Raw genomic sequence first — 16,139 nt, 5'->3', positions numbered from 1 at the left:
GAGAACAGCCTTGCAAGTTGGGCCACCTTCGTTCTTCCCTGTGGGAGGCGAGGGCATCCCCAGCCCCAGTGTCCCCAGTCACATGCAGCCCCTCGGGCTGGCCAAGGACACACGTCACCTGAGACGGTGCCATACAAAGGGCAGCGCTCTGACCTGAGACCAGCACAAAGCTCCAGGGTTAAGAAGAGGGGGTTTCCTCTGTAGGGAGGACAGACACCCCTGGGGGGGGCTGGGACCCCCGGAGCACCGGCCAGGATGCCAGGGGCCGGGGCTGGCGCAGGATGACAGCAGAGTCTGGCTCCCATGCGTTTTGTCCTGACGCCCCCATGGGAACACGCCGTTGGGCTGAGGGCTTCTGGGATGAGGAGAGACTTGGGAGGATTTCTGGCTGGCGTGGTGCCAGGCAAGCGGGGGCCCCCTGCATCTTGCTGGGTTGTCGGACGGAAGGTCTTGGACCTAAGGCGCTGCTGGGAGAGCAGCACGGGCCTGCGTGGGCGTGTGCACATGTGTGTGCATGTGCACGTGCGCTGGGCTTCCTCGCCTTCCCTGGCGGAGGGTGAGACGGCGTTGGCAGGTGCCCGAGACAGGAGCGTTCCACGTCCACACGCCTCCCCGTTGTCCTGGCCTCTATCTGTCCGCGTGGCGGGACTTGAAACCTCAGTGGTATTTACTGTGAATTCCAGGCTTCTCTTTCATGTTTATGTATATCTCTTCTCTACCCTCCCCCTCTTTCTATTGAAACGTATATTCTGTTAAAGTGTGAACGTTTCATTCACGACCATCGTCATTTTAAACCGGGTTATTACGTGGTGACCTGCGCCGTTCACTCGGCGTGATCTTAGTGTATGACCCAGTAGGAAAGAGAGAACACGGTGACTCTCCTCTCCATAAGCCGCCAACTGCGTGATTGATCTCCGTTGATCCCAAGAATCCCAGAATCTCCAAAAGACTTTTCAAAAATCTTCCCCATTTTGAATATTCTCAATACTGTATTCAAAATCTGACTTTTCTTTCCTTATTGACCTCCAAAATTCAGATACCAATTCCCATGAATGGCACTATATTTTAGTATAGTTTTTGAAGCTACATTTTATCTTGCATGACTCTAACCTCCATAGTTCAAAAATATTTTTTTATTTTATTCTTCTTGATATTTTCCAGGGAAGGGTTATTAAGGCCCTGCCTGCGTAGCTCTGATGCTACCAATTACTTAAACCCAAAAAGAATGATTTGAAATAGACACACACTACACACACACAAAGTCTAAATAGGAATTATCCAGACAAGAGGTCACAAGTAGCTGCAGTTGGCTGGCAAAGGATTATTTTTTAAACTATTTTTATTTATTATTATTATTTCATATATTATATTATATATATATTATTACATGTAATATACTTATATATTGTATATTACATATACATATATAGTATATATCATTTATTATATATTTATAATATCATATATTTATAATATATTATTTATATATTATATATTTATATATATTATACATTTATTATATATTATTTGATTATTTTATTTATTAAATATTTTAAATATTTTGAATTACATTTCATGTGATTTGTGAAATATCTGTAGATCCACTTCCCTTTATCTTGCAGAATCAGAATCTGCAAACATTTGGTCAGGGTTCACAGGGAGGGACAGTCCCCTGAGGTGCCCTAGTGACGGCCCCTTTCGGAGTGGAAAGGCATCAACTTCAGAAGTTTCCTTTAGCCCCTGTGAGTTTGGATCATTGATGCTGTCTGTGCAGCCTTTAAACATTTTATTTCGTGAATTCTCATCTAGGCCAAACATCTAATTGGCTGAGCAAATGTTTTATGTACTTGATGCCTGACCCTATTTTAAGTATCCATGTTAAAAAAAAAAAAAAAAAGTCTTTTTGTTGCAACTCCAATAGAAAAAAATTTACCAAGAAAAAAATAAATAAATAAAAAATAAATAAAAATAAAAGTCAAAAAAATAAAAAGTAAAATAAAATAAAATAAATTAATTACGTAAATTTAAAAAAGGGGAAAATAGTAAATGAATAATTCCTAAGCCATGTAACTTTTTATCGTAGGCAATTATTTTCCTATAAATGAATGCTGTAAAAATAAATCAGAAAATGAGAGCCTGAATCTGTGGTGCTCCAGTTTCTGGAAGGGTACCCTATCTGACAGGGATGACAATTAGCTGACCAGTGTTTGTCACTGTATAAATTTTTTTTTTTTTGCTGTGTGAAATTTATAAATTGGCGAAATGACACAGTGCGGACCTGTGAGTCACATCAAAATCCCTAGGCCCTACCTGAGGTGTGGAAGCCACGCTTGTAATTAATGACTCGTCAGAAGATGCATAAGTCATGCAGGTGAGGGCTGTCATTGTCCCTGCTGTCTGTGCTGTGCCCCTTAGTCTCAAGCCTTGTCATTTATTTATGGCCGCATAAAGGTCGGAAATGCTACCGGTGGATGCAGCTGTCGAGAAGTCGAATGACTTCTACAGGACTTGAGGGATGGGAGGCGAGGAGCTGTGTTGAATAAAAGTGAGTCCATGGCCCTGTTTCTAAGCCAAAGGCTGGAAAGTGAAGGGCCTGCATGCACGCCACCTCTCAGATCCTTAGAGACGGAAACTGCGGTCGATACCAGGAAGCCGGCCACGCGGGTCCCTGCGGTCACATGACACCCTACACTGTAAACTCTCGACCCAGGGTGGCTGGAGGTCGATGGACGTGCGTAAAGGGTACTTGGATTTTAACAATGAGGGGGGGAAGTTTGGGGCCATTAAGAATTTTAGTGACTCTTGCTTTTGGTTTTTCCAAGTGGATATTCGGGGAAGTTGGATATTCCTGTCTCTGCCTCCCTTTCTGGCATTACAATGTAATGACGGAATATGCCCCCAAACCCCGAAAGGCGACGTTAATTACGTCCACCATAGGAAGGGAAAGTGTCTCTTTGTTCAGAGATCCACTCCTTTCCTTTTTCCTTTTGCTCCCTGTACTAAGCACCGGTATTGCTGTAGAAGGGAGGAGTTGGGTCTTCCTATTCATTTATTCAATCATAAAACTGCTGAATCTGAGCGGATGGAATCTACGAGAAACTAGGCATTGGCTCGTAGATGGGCTCCTCCCTTCAGGAGGGGAAGCAACGCAGGTGCCTTCCGGGTGGCACGTGTGGGCTCGCTGACTGCTCGTCGCAGCCCGACCACGCTTTCTGCAGGACCGTGATGTCCCCTGAGACTGTCCCTCCCCGCGAGGCCCCGAGCCGCCCCGTGCTGGCGGGAGAGCGAGGCCGGGCTCTGCTCGCCCTGTCCGGCCCGCAGGGAGGCCCGGCCCCACCCTCCAGGGTGCCCCGGGCTCCAGCGGACAGGTGCCCGCCATGTCGGGGTCCCCGCCGACCTTGTAGTGGGTCCGCCTGAGGCCGAGCTCCCAGGCTCAGCTCCTGCCGTCGGAGGCCACAGTGCTGCGCGCTGCACGTCGGTGCTGTCCTGAGCTCAGACTTGCCCCGGGTCCTGCCCAGCGTCCCCTGCCCGGCGCCCAGCGGTACCTCTGGATTCACACCCCTCTCCCTCCACGACGTGAAGGCCCGCTGAGGCCTAGCCTTGGGGCTTGGAGCCCGCCGCCCCCGAGCCCCCGGGCTGCCCCCCAGGCCAGGCGGCCTCCGCGGTCGCTGTCGCCATCCAGCAGCTCGTATGGCCCATCGCAGCATCGGGGGATAGTCCAGGCCGAGGGCGAGACCACGGTCCTGGCCTCGCCACCCAGCAGGAGGGAGCTGCCCTCGAGGCGGTGTCACAGCCAGTCTGGGAGCAGGAGCGCGTGTGTGCATTGTGCAGGGGTGGGGTGTGCACCCGAGGAGTCCTGTGCACGACTGCACGTGCCTTACCCGCTGCCGGGCTCCTGGCCTGACGCTCGCCTGATGGAAGTCAAGCACCCGAGGGAGTCTTCAAAGCCATGTTCCGGGGGCACGTGGGGACCTCCGCCCCCTCTGCTCCCCGACTCGGCGGGGTGTGCCCCGGGGTGAGTCGACGTGTGCGTGCTAAGTGCTCTTCCGCGTGACGAGCCACTAGGAGTCTCTATTAACGGGACCTTGTTTGTGACGTATTGTGGTAACTGAAGCTCGGGGTGATGCCCCAGAGGCCCTGCTGAGCCACGAGCAGAGCCCCCCGGGGAGGCGGAGGCTGCGTTGAACCCGGATTTATTAGATGCTTCTCACATGGAAACCGCCGTCCGTTTTATATATATACACACACTTAGGTTTTTATTAGCCGCTGTATGTGATATATTAGAGGACTTATTTCTCCAACAGAGTTTATTATATTTCAAGCAAAACAAGAATGAGGACAAACTGCTGATTTCATCCTGAAAGAGTGTAATAAAGAAGGAAATTGGTTGAGAGTTGAAGCACAGTATGGGAGTCTGTTCTTTTCGTGGACATGGGTCTATAAAGTAAATTCAGACTCAGATAACCAGATTGCAGGGAGGCCTGCCACGCGCTGTGGACACTTGCCAAGCCGCTGGGCCCTGGCTCTCAGGAGAAGGCTGTTCTCAGTGTGGGGGGCCCCTGGGAGGCGTGGGCAGCCTTGCAGGGTGTCCACCCGGTTGGCCCGGAAGGAGCACGGTAGGGGGATAAAGGAAAGGAATGGGGTACGCACGTGTGTGAGTGAACACGTATGGATGTGCAGCTGTGTGCATGTGTGTACACGTGTGAGTGCTTGTGTGCATGTGTAGGGTGTGCACACGTGTGTGGATTGTGTGCGTGGAGTGTGCATGTGTATGTGTGGATTGTGCAGGTATTGGGAGTGCATGTGTGTGTATGGGATGTGCACATGTGGGGTGTGCACGTGTGTGGATTGTGCAGGTGTGGGGTGTGCATGTGTGTATATAGGGTATGCACATGTGGGGTGTGTGAATGTGTGGATTGTGTAGGTGTGGGGTGTGCATGCGTGTGTATGGGATGTGCACATGTGGGGTGTGCATGTGTGTGGATCGTGCTTGTGTGGGGTGTGCATGTGTGTGGATTGTGCATGTGTGTGGGGTGTGCACGTGTGTGGATTGTGCGCATGTGGGGTGTGCACATGTGTGAATCGTACATGTGTGTGGACTGTGCACGTGGGGTGTGTGCATGTGGGGTGTGCATGCGTGGGGTGTGCACGTGTGTGGATTGTGCGCATGTGGGGTGTGCACATGTGTGAATCGTACATGTGTGTGGACTGTGCATGTGTGTGCATCGTGTGCGCATGGGGTGTGTGCATGTGGGGTGTGTGCATGTGGGGTGTGTGCATGTGGGGTGTGCATGCGTGGGGTGTGCACGTGTGTGGATCATGCGTGTGTGGGGTGTGCGCACGCGTGTCCCTTTGCGTGTCGTAGAGAGAGAGTTGTGCACGTTTGTCTTGCTTTCTGGTCCCAGGTCCCCGGGCCTCGTCCTTACTTCACAGCTTCCTGAGCCGAGGTTTGCCGCGGGTCGTGACCACAAGGACACCCGGTGACGACACGCGTGCCGTTGGTCCTTGAGACGTTTTCTTTCGAGACATATTATCTCGCACCGGATTGGGTGCTCTTCCTTCCGGGCAGCTAGAGATCTGTTCCCCTGCCGACGGCTTCTCTGCAGGCTGCCGAAGCCACGTGCTGTGCCCACGGGTGAAGGAAGCCGGGGCGCGCCTGCGCAGACCTGGCGCCTGGTGCCTCGTGCTCGATCACCCCTTGCACGACTGAGTGGCAGCACTTCCTGTCCGGCACGTGGCTTAGAGCTCGGAGCTCCATTAACAGGATCGTGAGTCGGCTGCCCACGGGGCTGGGAGAAAGCCTTCAGGGCTGATTTCTCCTCCTGCCGGTCTCAGGGATTCCGTGCTCGACGGTGGCTTCACCAGAAACTCACTACTTTGTTGGTAAAGTGTGTGACTTCACAGAAGTGAGGGTTCTGAGCTGCGGAGATGGCGGTGGGCCCAGAACCCTGCAGCCGGCCGCGTCCCCTCGGTGCCCACACGCCAGGGGTCGTTCCCTGCCATCACCACATGTGCTGCTAGTGGGACGCGGTGAATCCCTTTCTAGCACGAGGCGGGTCGGGGTCCCATCGTGCGCCAGCCTCTGGGACGTGGGCTCCGATCTTGTGAGTAGTTGGCCATCGCCCTGCGCTTCCCGGGCCCGAGGGCAGCTTCCCGCAGGGGCCGGGGGGGGGGCAGTGCCAGCAGGTGTCTCAGGATGCTCAGAGACGTCCCCGCTGGCACATCCTCTGATCTCTGCTGCTTGCTTGCGATCGCCTGTAGCTGCGTGTCTGATCCTTGTGCAGAGACACACGGGTGCAAACATAATAAGTAAAGCCAAGGGATGCTGAAATGGGAAAGGAGTGAGATTAAGGATTCCTTCATCCGCTAGCTGCAGTGAGGGTTTAACCGTGCTGTTAAAACTTGAAATCCGTCTCACAATTTTGGAACTTGCAGAGACACCGTGTGTGTCGACTGTGCAGTGGCTCCATCATATTTAAAATGCAAGCGTCATAATAGGTATTATTTATTGCACGAACTGTATTTGATTAATGATTGCACTGACAGTGATTGCTCGCACAATGCTTCTACAGGAGCTTTTTCTCAAAAAAAAAAAAAAAACAGAAAAAGGAATAGATTCTTTGTAAATTTTGTCGGGAACAATTAATTAACGGATCAAAACATAACAACAGCCGCATGCTTCCTAGTCAGTAACGCTGAGGATGGAGGGCTGGCGTGATTCTCATTTAAATTAAAAGGGAGTTAGGCCCACAATCGCCGGACATTCTTTAGAGGCAATTTTTGTTATCATTTGTCTTACTTCTTTTTTTTTTTTTAAAAAGTCACAAAAAAATAAAAATAAATATAAAAATGTCACTTCACACCATCTACTGTTTTTTCCGAGGTCAACACCATCGGATTTAGTGTCGGTGTGCGCTTTACTAAGCACGCAGGTAAGTCCTTAGTAGGCGGGAGTTGGTATAATTCTGTTACTGCTGCTGATTACGGTTTTACTCAGTTGGGACGGTAAGAGGCAACCTGGGGAAGATCTGTCTTAAAACTTGCCGAAAAGCTTCACCTTAAGAAACCGCGTGTGACCATCGCCCTCCCAATTCCAGAGTCGCTTACCTTCCTGTCTGTGCACCTGATTATGTTTCAGCCTATGAGCTGCAGAACTGCCCGGACCCGCCTCCGTTCCAGAACGGTTATATGATCAACTCGGACTACAGTGTGGGCCAATCCATCTCTTTTGAGTGTTACCCTGGGTACATTTTAATCGGCCACCCCGTCCTTACCTGTCAGCATGGGATCAACAGAAACTGGAATTTTCCGTTTCCAAGATGTGACGGTAGGTTAATCGTCCCGGGCAACAATTTGATTTTTTTGTGTATATAATAGTGCATCAATTATTGAAGGGACGTGTTAAAGAATCCGTTAACGCGGGATCCCTGGGTGGCGCAACGGTTTGGCGCCTGCCTTTGGCCCAGGGCGCGATCCTGGAGACCCGGGATCGAATCCCACATCGGGCTCCCGGTGCATGGAGCCTGCTTCTCCCTCTGCCTGTGTCTCTGCCTCTCTCTCTCTCTCTCTCTCTCTCTCTCTGTGACTATCATAAATAAATAAAAATTAAAAAAAAAATTAAAAAAAAAAGAATCCGTTAACGTATTCAGCAAATACGTATTGGGGATCAATTATGTTAAACTCACTCTACTTAGTATTTCAGGAATATTTCATATACGAGCAAATTAAAAAGACGAATAAACAGGTCTTGCCCTCACGGCAACGACAAAGAAAACAAAGTGATAAACGCAAAACCACACACGGGCAGAGGGTTTTGATGAGTCGCGTGTAGAGGGACGGCCTCTGCTTGAGAAGTGACCAGATAAATCTTTATGACGGTCGTTGTATTTATTTATTTTTATTAATTAATTTATTTTTTTTTGGTCGTCGTATTTAGAATGACAGTGCACCGGGTTACAGGATTAGTGGAGGGAAGGATGCTTATTAATTGTACCCTGGATGTTTCTTTTTATTGTTAAACTTTGACCACGATCAGATATTGCTTTTGTAGTTTAGATACACGGATTTTGTTTTTGTTGTCGTGGGCCTTGAAGCACAGATAGCGCTTCGCTGCTCAGAGGTGGAGCCTCCAGGGTAGAAAATGCGGTGTAAGCAAAGACAGGGTGTAGAAGCCGCCCTAGGAAAATAATGTAGCGGAGCGGTTCAACGGTGTGTGATGATCAGGGCTTCTCAGGAGACGCGGGAGTCGGGTGGACAGGCGGTGTTGACAGAGGGAATCCGGGTTCGTCAAATGTCCCTGGTCTGAGCAGGAATCACTTCTCTGAAGCTCCTGTAGGACTATCTGACTTGTTTGATGGTTTTGAAATCTGAAAGTAACATCAAGCCGAAGTCAATAGATCAAGTACGTTATGAGGACAGCGTATGAAACAGAAAAGTCACTACAAGCCTAATATTCAGACATGGTAAACATAGTACCTTTGAGTGAAAAAATAATGAGATTGCCAACTCTGCGGTCCTTTGAAATGCTAAACACGTATATCCCGTGTGGCAAAAGGGAAATGCAACTAGGTATGTTTGAATTTCTTCTGAAAAAGTAAAAACAAAACAAAGCAAAACACAAATACACCAATGGACTTTTTAAATTATTTTTCCATTCTATATTATTGTTTAAAAATATGAAAAAAAACCCTTCAGCTGTATTTTTTAAATTCCTTAAGAAAAAGAAATATTTCTTAAAAAATTTTAAAAAATCCTTATCTTAGTCTAATGCAAATTTTAATAATACCTAAAACAGCATTTTAAAAATTACTTTATAGGACTAAGCATAGGGCAGCCCGGGTGGCTCAGTGGTTTAGCACCTGCCTTCAGCCCAGGGTGTGATCCTGGAGTTTCGGGATCGAATCCCACGTCGGGCTCCCTGCATGGAGCCTGCTTCTCCCTCTGCCTGTGTCTCTGCCTCTCTCTCTCTCTCTGGTCTCTCATGAATAAATAAATAAAATCTTCAAAAAAAATAAGACTAAGCATAGTAGTAGCATGTATGGTGATTTTTATTAAAACACTTAAAAAACGTTTTTTTACTACTCACCATGTAAAAATTCATAGATCTGCATATATATAAAATACTTTGAATCGTCATGATTAAACCCTTTTCATTTGTATCTTCACCATAATTCTTTGAATTCATAGACACATGAGAGACTTCCTGGCTTGATATTAAAAGAGTAGAATTAAATAAATACTTAAAAAAGCTTCATCACTTTTTCAAGCTCTGGTTTCAAAAATAGAAATAACTGCTGGCTTAGAATTACCTTGTGAAAATAAGAGAATATATTGTTTGTGGTGTAGCTCAAAGGGGATGCCACCTGTGATAATTACGTCGCCATACGTCGTACTACCCAGAGTTGGCCAACCCGAAGCTAACGGCCTCCCGACATCAAGTGAAAGTATGAGAGTGGCCCCCAAGCCACACTGAGGCTGGATTCCCAAAGGGAGTCTCAGAACTCACTAAGCTGTCTTACTCTGGTTGTGTTTATAACAAGGAAAGGACACGTTAAAATCATGGGGAAAGATGCCTGGGTTAGGGCAGGGTGGAAGCATCACTCTGCAGAACTGATGGATGACCATAAGCCCAGAATGTCGCCAACCTGGGAGGCTCTTTGGGTTTTAGTGCCAGAGTTTTTAGCTGGGGCTCTGTTAGGTCATATGGTGGATGACCTGGCATGGATGCCTGGTGGTTGCTGTCGGCGTCCAGACCAACTCCCATCCTATAACCCAAAGGTCCCACCTGAAGCTCTGTGGCTGGTCTTTCTGGCATGGCCAGCTCCATCCTACAACAATTGGGTATGGCCAGCCCCCACATGAAACAAAGATGCTCCTATCAGGAATGCCCTAAATTCCCTCCCAGAATAGAGGGCTAGACCTCTCTCTAGGCAAGGTCAAATTCTTTACTACACACATCTTGTTACCGTTATATCTCTGTTTCATCTCTCTAATGTTATAGACAAAATAAAAACCCACAACATGAGATTCACATAAAATGATATCATAAAATAAATTTTCTAGGCACCATCCAATGTGTGTTTCATGGCCTCTCCATATTGGCTTAAACTCAAAAATAATATTTATTGTATAACAAAAGTTATTTTATCTGTGAAAGGCTGTATTTCCAAGAAGATATATATATATAAATATATATATATTCTTTATATATATATAATAGTTGAATTTATATATATAATAGTTGAATAGTTTCTTTTATATATATATATAAAACTATATATAATAGTTTTCTTTTATATATATCTTTATATATAATAATATATATATATAAATCTTTATGAGTAGTTCATATATATATATATATATATATATATATATATATATATATCTCCTGATAATGGTAGGCTGTTAGGATGTCTATTAGTGTCCACTTAGACTATAGTTAAGGCCCTCACAGGACATCAGCAAACTCTGCTTATTATGCAGGATGCTCACCTGAAATGTATTTTACTAATCCAGCATGGTTTTTCAGTTCAGATTTATTCCTAGTGTGTAGGACAAATGTCCTGAAAAACAATCTTCAAAGGTCCAACACTGTATACTTCAGAGGAATCTTGGAATAGATCATAGATGTTTTGGGGGGAAATGAAAGAGAACATAGATACTTTGACCAACTTCTGGCATCCTTAGTAAAAATTGAGCAATTCGGACAATTAAGATTCAAGAATTATAAATCTTGTTTTTTTAAAGTTTTTAAAAGATTTATTTATTCATGAGAAACAGAGAGGACAGAGAGAGAGAGAGAGAGAGAGAGAGAGGCAGAGACACAGGCAGAGGGAGAAGCAGGCTCCATGCAGGGAGCCTGACAACGGACTTGATCCCAGGGCCCCAGGGTCACTCCCTGGGCCGAGGGCAGGTGCTAAACCACTGAGCAACCCGGGCTACCCAAGAATTATAAATCTTAAGGCATCAGTCCTTCCAAGCATATATCAAACCAAGTTATATGTACATGCTGACAATATTAATATGTTTATTGCATAAGGGTTTATTATGTAAAATTAGTGTATTCTAAATTCCTCTGGACTAAAAGTATGGTATCAAAAGAAAAAATATGTCTCAAGGTGACTTGAGAAATTCAAGACATTATTTTCGCTAGTAACATACAGAAGTCTCAGTTAAAAAAAGGGTTATAATTGATAAAATAAATAAAATACAATTAAAAAGACATCAGTTTATGAAATATATTTTGATAATTAAATATGCATTTCTACTTACAAATACAGTTTAAAAATTTTAGACATTTTGTCGCCTTAATCTGAAAGATTTATATAGATATACTTTTAAGTTTTTGTTTTTGTTTTTGTTTTTGTTTTTTTTAAGTTAAGCGCTGTCCTAATGTTCCTTGACATAAAATGCGGCAGTAGGTATAGTGGGCAACTGTGTCACAGAGAGAATTATTAGGATAACTTAATGTGTCGCAATTAGCATTTAGATTGACAGATATTGTAACCAGAACACTATTTGATTGAATAATTGATGTGAGAAATCCAAGCAGTCAAAGACTATGTTATTATAGAAGTAATTTTTAAAATTAAGGTTTACCAAGTTGACTGATGGACACAGAAAATAATCTCTTCCTATAGTTCATAGAAAAAAAGAAATCATAAAGAATACAACTATCTCTTTTTATTGATATATTATAAATATTTGTAATATATATTATAACATGTGATATGTATATAAATATAAGGTTTGGGTTATACATTTTATTTTAAATATTTCCATTATCAAACAACTCCTAAGCTAGAGTGCACTACGTCTATCTCAAAACCATCATAAGGAAACCAAAGTAAGTGAAAGGGGAAAAAAATGTAGATCAGACATACCTGTGGTGCTGCACACATTCAGTGAGATGAGGTGTGCAGTTCCTGGCTGCAGGAATAGTCAAGAGTTTAAAACTTCATAAATATTCATGCCAGATGCAGGTATCTGCTGTTTAATGTCATGAGCTTTTTCTTCGCCCTCGTACTAGAGGTCACACAGAAGCCTTAATGGAATCCCGGAGACAACCATCTCTAAATGGCCTGTGACTGTCCTAGTGGCTGTTCAGGGTTTTTAAGATTGAATTTCTGATTGGACTCGCTTGATAAGCTCTTTCCACCCGTGCCCGTTCAGAGAAGCGCACTCTGCACTTGTTGAAGTGGAGGAAAGAGCGGTGAACATGCGTCTCAGGCCGTGGACTTCCCCGATCCTAGCCCCCAGACACAGTGCGGTGACGCTGCACCCTGCCCGGCTGCGGTCCGCCAGGCCCACCTGCTTGTCCTCCACGTCTCCCGGCTCTGGCCTCGCGGGAGCCGGGGGCTGAGATTCACCGTCCCTATCCCTGGGAGCCACCCCAAAGCCTCAGGTTCTCAAACAACAGAGAGAAGAGCCCCCGGTGCCCCTGGGCAGTGGTTCAGGGCGCAGCGGACACCCAGTGAGGACGTGGGTGGACGCTGCCTCCAGGAGGCCTTCGGGGCAGACGGGGCCTGGGACCAGGACACCCTCCGAGCTCAGCGCAGCTGCCCCGGCTCTGCACCTGATGGGGCGCGGCGTCTGGTCCTCGGCCGCGACACCCGCAGAAAGGCCTGAGCGCTTCTCCTCCATCATTCACTTCAGGCGGCGCACCCTCCTCGGGGTCACGGCAGTCGTGGTGGGACGAGCGTGTGCAGAGGCTTTGCACAACTCTCACCGCCCCCCATCCCCGCAACCGGCCACCAGGGAGCCCGCCACAGGGCCGGCCGTGGACCGTGCTGTGACTCATGTCTCCGAGGACAGCTGGTGCCCCCCAGGGGAACCTGTGGCCCCTCGGGCGTCTCAGGCACTGGCTGTAAGTGTGTGCGACCCCATTGCCTTCTGGGTGCACGTGCTGGAGCCACTCCTGGGACCCAGGGAAGCACGTGACCTCCGAGGCAGCGGTGCATGCAGAGGATGCCTGCGATCGGCGGGTGCAGGAGCATGGCAGGCAGGGGACGCCAGGCGGGTGCAGGGTCATCACCGTCCCACCCACCGTCCTCCCAGCTCCCACGTGTGCAGCAAGAGGCATCCCCTGACCCTGTCCCGTGGGGTTTTCCCAGCGTCTCCATCATGGGGCATGACGGGCCCTGCTGATGACACTGAGCTCTGATCTTCCAGCCCCTGGGAGGTTAGGGCTCGGCCGGAAATTTCCGGTCCTCCAATTACTTCCTGGGTTCCCCTGGCAACCAGCACCACCCTTGGGTGCTTTCCTATTCCCGTCGTCGGCAAGCTCGAGGAGGGTTGAGAGCGTCTTGCCAGGAGTGACAAAAGCTCGTCCTATCTTCTATCCCGGGGCCTTATCCGGAGGTCAGACGGCAAGACAGGGTGGGTACCTCTTGGTGTGAATTCCCGCGGCCCATTGCATGGCTCCCCGCCCCGGCCCAGAGGACAGCCTGACGCCCTAGCACGCCCCACTGTGAGGGGCTGTGGGGTATGCAGTGCGCCGTCCCCTGGCCAGCCGGTGGCCTCCCCATCCTGCCGTGACCGGCGACCAGGACACAGGCAGTGGAAGCCGGTAGGGGATCCAGTCCCAGGTTGCTCCCCGCAGCGGCTTCCCAGTTGATCCACACCTCAGGGTGCACTTAGCCTCACCCCCAGGAGACACTGAGCAGCCAGACCCAGGACGTGCTGAGTCACAGCACATCTGCTGTGTCCGCACTCATCCAGGCCCCCCGACCGGGAAATCTAACGGTGCCCGTGGGGCCACTGCAGTGAGGGAAAAGCCTTCCCTGGGGTGACAGGTCGGGGGCGGTGGCGAAGGGTGGTTGCACACGTTGTGCACTAATGGGGTCGTATTAGCTCGCGTGACGAGCGCTGTTCATTTGTTCCCTCATCGTGTCCACAGCAGTTGACTCCACGTAGTCCTTGCTGGGTCCCCCACCAGCGCCCCTGCACTCCGCGTCCCCAGCTGGGTGTCTTGCTCTCACCCTGCACATCCCGGGATGTGATAGACTCTCATCGAAGACTCCTTGGGTCAGTGAGTGGTGGACCTGTGACCTGGGTGTCACGCGCAGACCCCGGCTCGGATCCCTAGCTTGCCCGGGGTCCTACCGCGAGCGACACAGAGAACCTCAGAAGCCCGCGAGGCGTCCTCCCGCAGAAATCCCCGTGCGGTTTCTTTTGCTCTCGAAGAGATGGACTCAGTCCTTTTGCTTGTTCTGTTGCGTGTTGGCACTGTGGGAAGGGTGCTCCCCGGTGCACGACGGGGTCGCATGGCTACAAGCTCCAACCTGGAAAGTCAAAGTGCAGGGAGTCTGGGCGATGGCAGGTTACAAGTCGGTTCCCAGCGAACGACCTCAGGTGCGCGTAAGGCCGGCCGGCCGCCCGCTTCAGGACGCCCAGGACTAAACTATCCGGTGGCGACCGTCCTACTCATTGTCAGCTCATCGGTTATTTGCGGTTTCTACTTTAGGGTGACCTGAGCGAGGCATGGAGGACTTGTGAGAGTGGGTGTGGGTGGCCGTGCAAGGGAACGCCATCCGTGACCTGTGGCCGCCGACCGTCTAGTGCTGGAGAACAGCTGGCGGCGGCTACGGCCACACGGTGGACGGACAGACGAGCCGCCTTTAGGGCGGAGGTCGCGTCTCAGTCGGGTTTGGAAGAAATGGCTCTGCTCCCCGTGGCAGCGGGGTGGGAGGAGGAGGTCTCACAGCTCCGGGGCCGCCGGGTAGCCCACTGTGACGGCGACGGCCCGTGGGTGTCCCCGTGCTCTGCGTGGCTGGTTAACAAGCCAGGTTCGGCCGGCCCCACACCTCACTGATGGAGGCTCACCCATAGAACTTGTGGGACGTTCTCCACGGCCCCTTCTCCCAGGGGATTCATGCAAAGCTCGGGCTGGACGCAGCCTGGTTTACCCTGCATTGCCCGGTCCCTGGGCTGCCCACAGCCCGCCGTCACTCATTATTTGGCACTGAAGCGTCGGTTTCTCTTTCCGACGACGCCGCACTCTGGCCGTGTTCCCTGCACCCACACCCAACACCCCCCGGGACGCATCTTTGAAAGCCTCAGAAGACTCCGGCATCTGGCGTCCGAAACCACATCCGTCAGATTTGGGTTGATTAAAAAGCCCGGCCGCTTATGACTTTGATGTGTTGACCCGCCCTCTGAACGTGACACTGCAGCTCCGGTTGTTCTGCTAACGTAGGGTCAACTTCCTTTGTCCGTAGAGAAGACAGAGTAATCGCCATGGTAACGGGGAACACCAGGTCATTAAGTCAAATAAACCGGCGGGTTAGGGATCGTGAGTCTGCGCAGCGTTGGACGCTGGTGAGACGTGGAGGTGCTTCAGTAAAACCCCACTCACCTGGCCTGGCTCATTTCTGCAGGCAGACGCCTGCCAGGGATTGATAATATTTTTGTCTTAGGCAAGTGGACTCCAGTGGATGCCGCTCTTTTAGGCTGTTGAAATGGGTCTTGGAAATCTCGCCTAAAACAAAAACAACAAAAAAAGTTTCCATTATATACTTATGGGTAATTTCCCCGTAATCCCTCGTATCACATAGCGCAATGGATTATCAGCTCGGTCGCAGAAAATAACGGAGTGATTAAGTGAGGGCCTTTTTTTTTTTCTTAATTATATGGGAATGACTTTATCCCGAGGTGTTTGGAGAACGCATTAAGTGGAACTTAGATAGCTTAGTTTAGAAGTGTGATTCTTCTAAGAATTTAAGACGTTGGGGGTGTTACTTTGACCAAGTAGTTACCGAGAAATAATTCACAATTATTTCTTATAAGGAAGATTTTGTCCACATTAGGGTAGGAGACCAAAGCGGGAAGGGCTTTGGGGCACTGATAAAGGCCCTAAGTGTATTTTTTTTATCCTGTGTAATGTTAAATTCTTGCAACTGAATCAAAACAGTGTTAAATCATGGCAATCTCTGCACTTAGGGAATGGGTACATACGTGTATGATCACACTCTGCAAATCCCACTTTTAAAGCTGTTAATAGACTTTGCACCTTTTCTTTGACAAGGACGTGTCACATTTAAAGTTTTACATTCATCATGGCAACAGGTAGAACTGGGGAGGGGGGAATGTAATATTTTGTGGGAATTTTGATATGAAAAGAAACTAGTCGTTTATTT

General features: G+C 48.7%; 1 protein-coding gene across 1 annotated transcript in view; it reads left to right on the top strand.

Annotated features, from left to right (window-relative positions):
* The window catches only part of CSMD1 (CUB and Sushi multiple domains 1), a 1,871,580-nt gene that overhangs the window by 1,706,227 nt on the left and 149,214 nt on the right, over window positions 1-16,139 (top strand). Inside the window, 1 exon segment of the mRNA XM_072775779.1 lies at window positions 7,139-7,327. Within this exon segment, the coding sequence (XP_072631880.1) occupies window positions 7,139-7,327 (189 nt within the window).

The sequence above is a fragment of the Canis lupus genome, chromosome 15 (genome assembly GCF_048164855.1).
Source record: "Canis lupus baileyi chromosome 15, mCanLup2.hap1, whole genome shotgun sequence".
NCBI classification, from domain to species: Eukaryota; Metazoa; Chordata; class Mammalia; order Carnivora; family Canidae; genus Canis; species Canis lupus.
The sequence above is the reverse complement of the archived record's forward strand: the minus strand, read 5'-3'. Positions and strand labels throughout refer to the sequence as shown.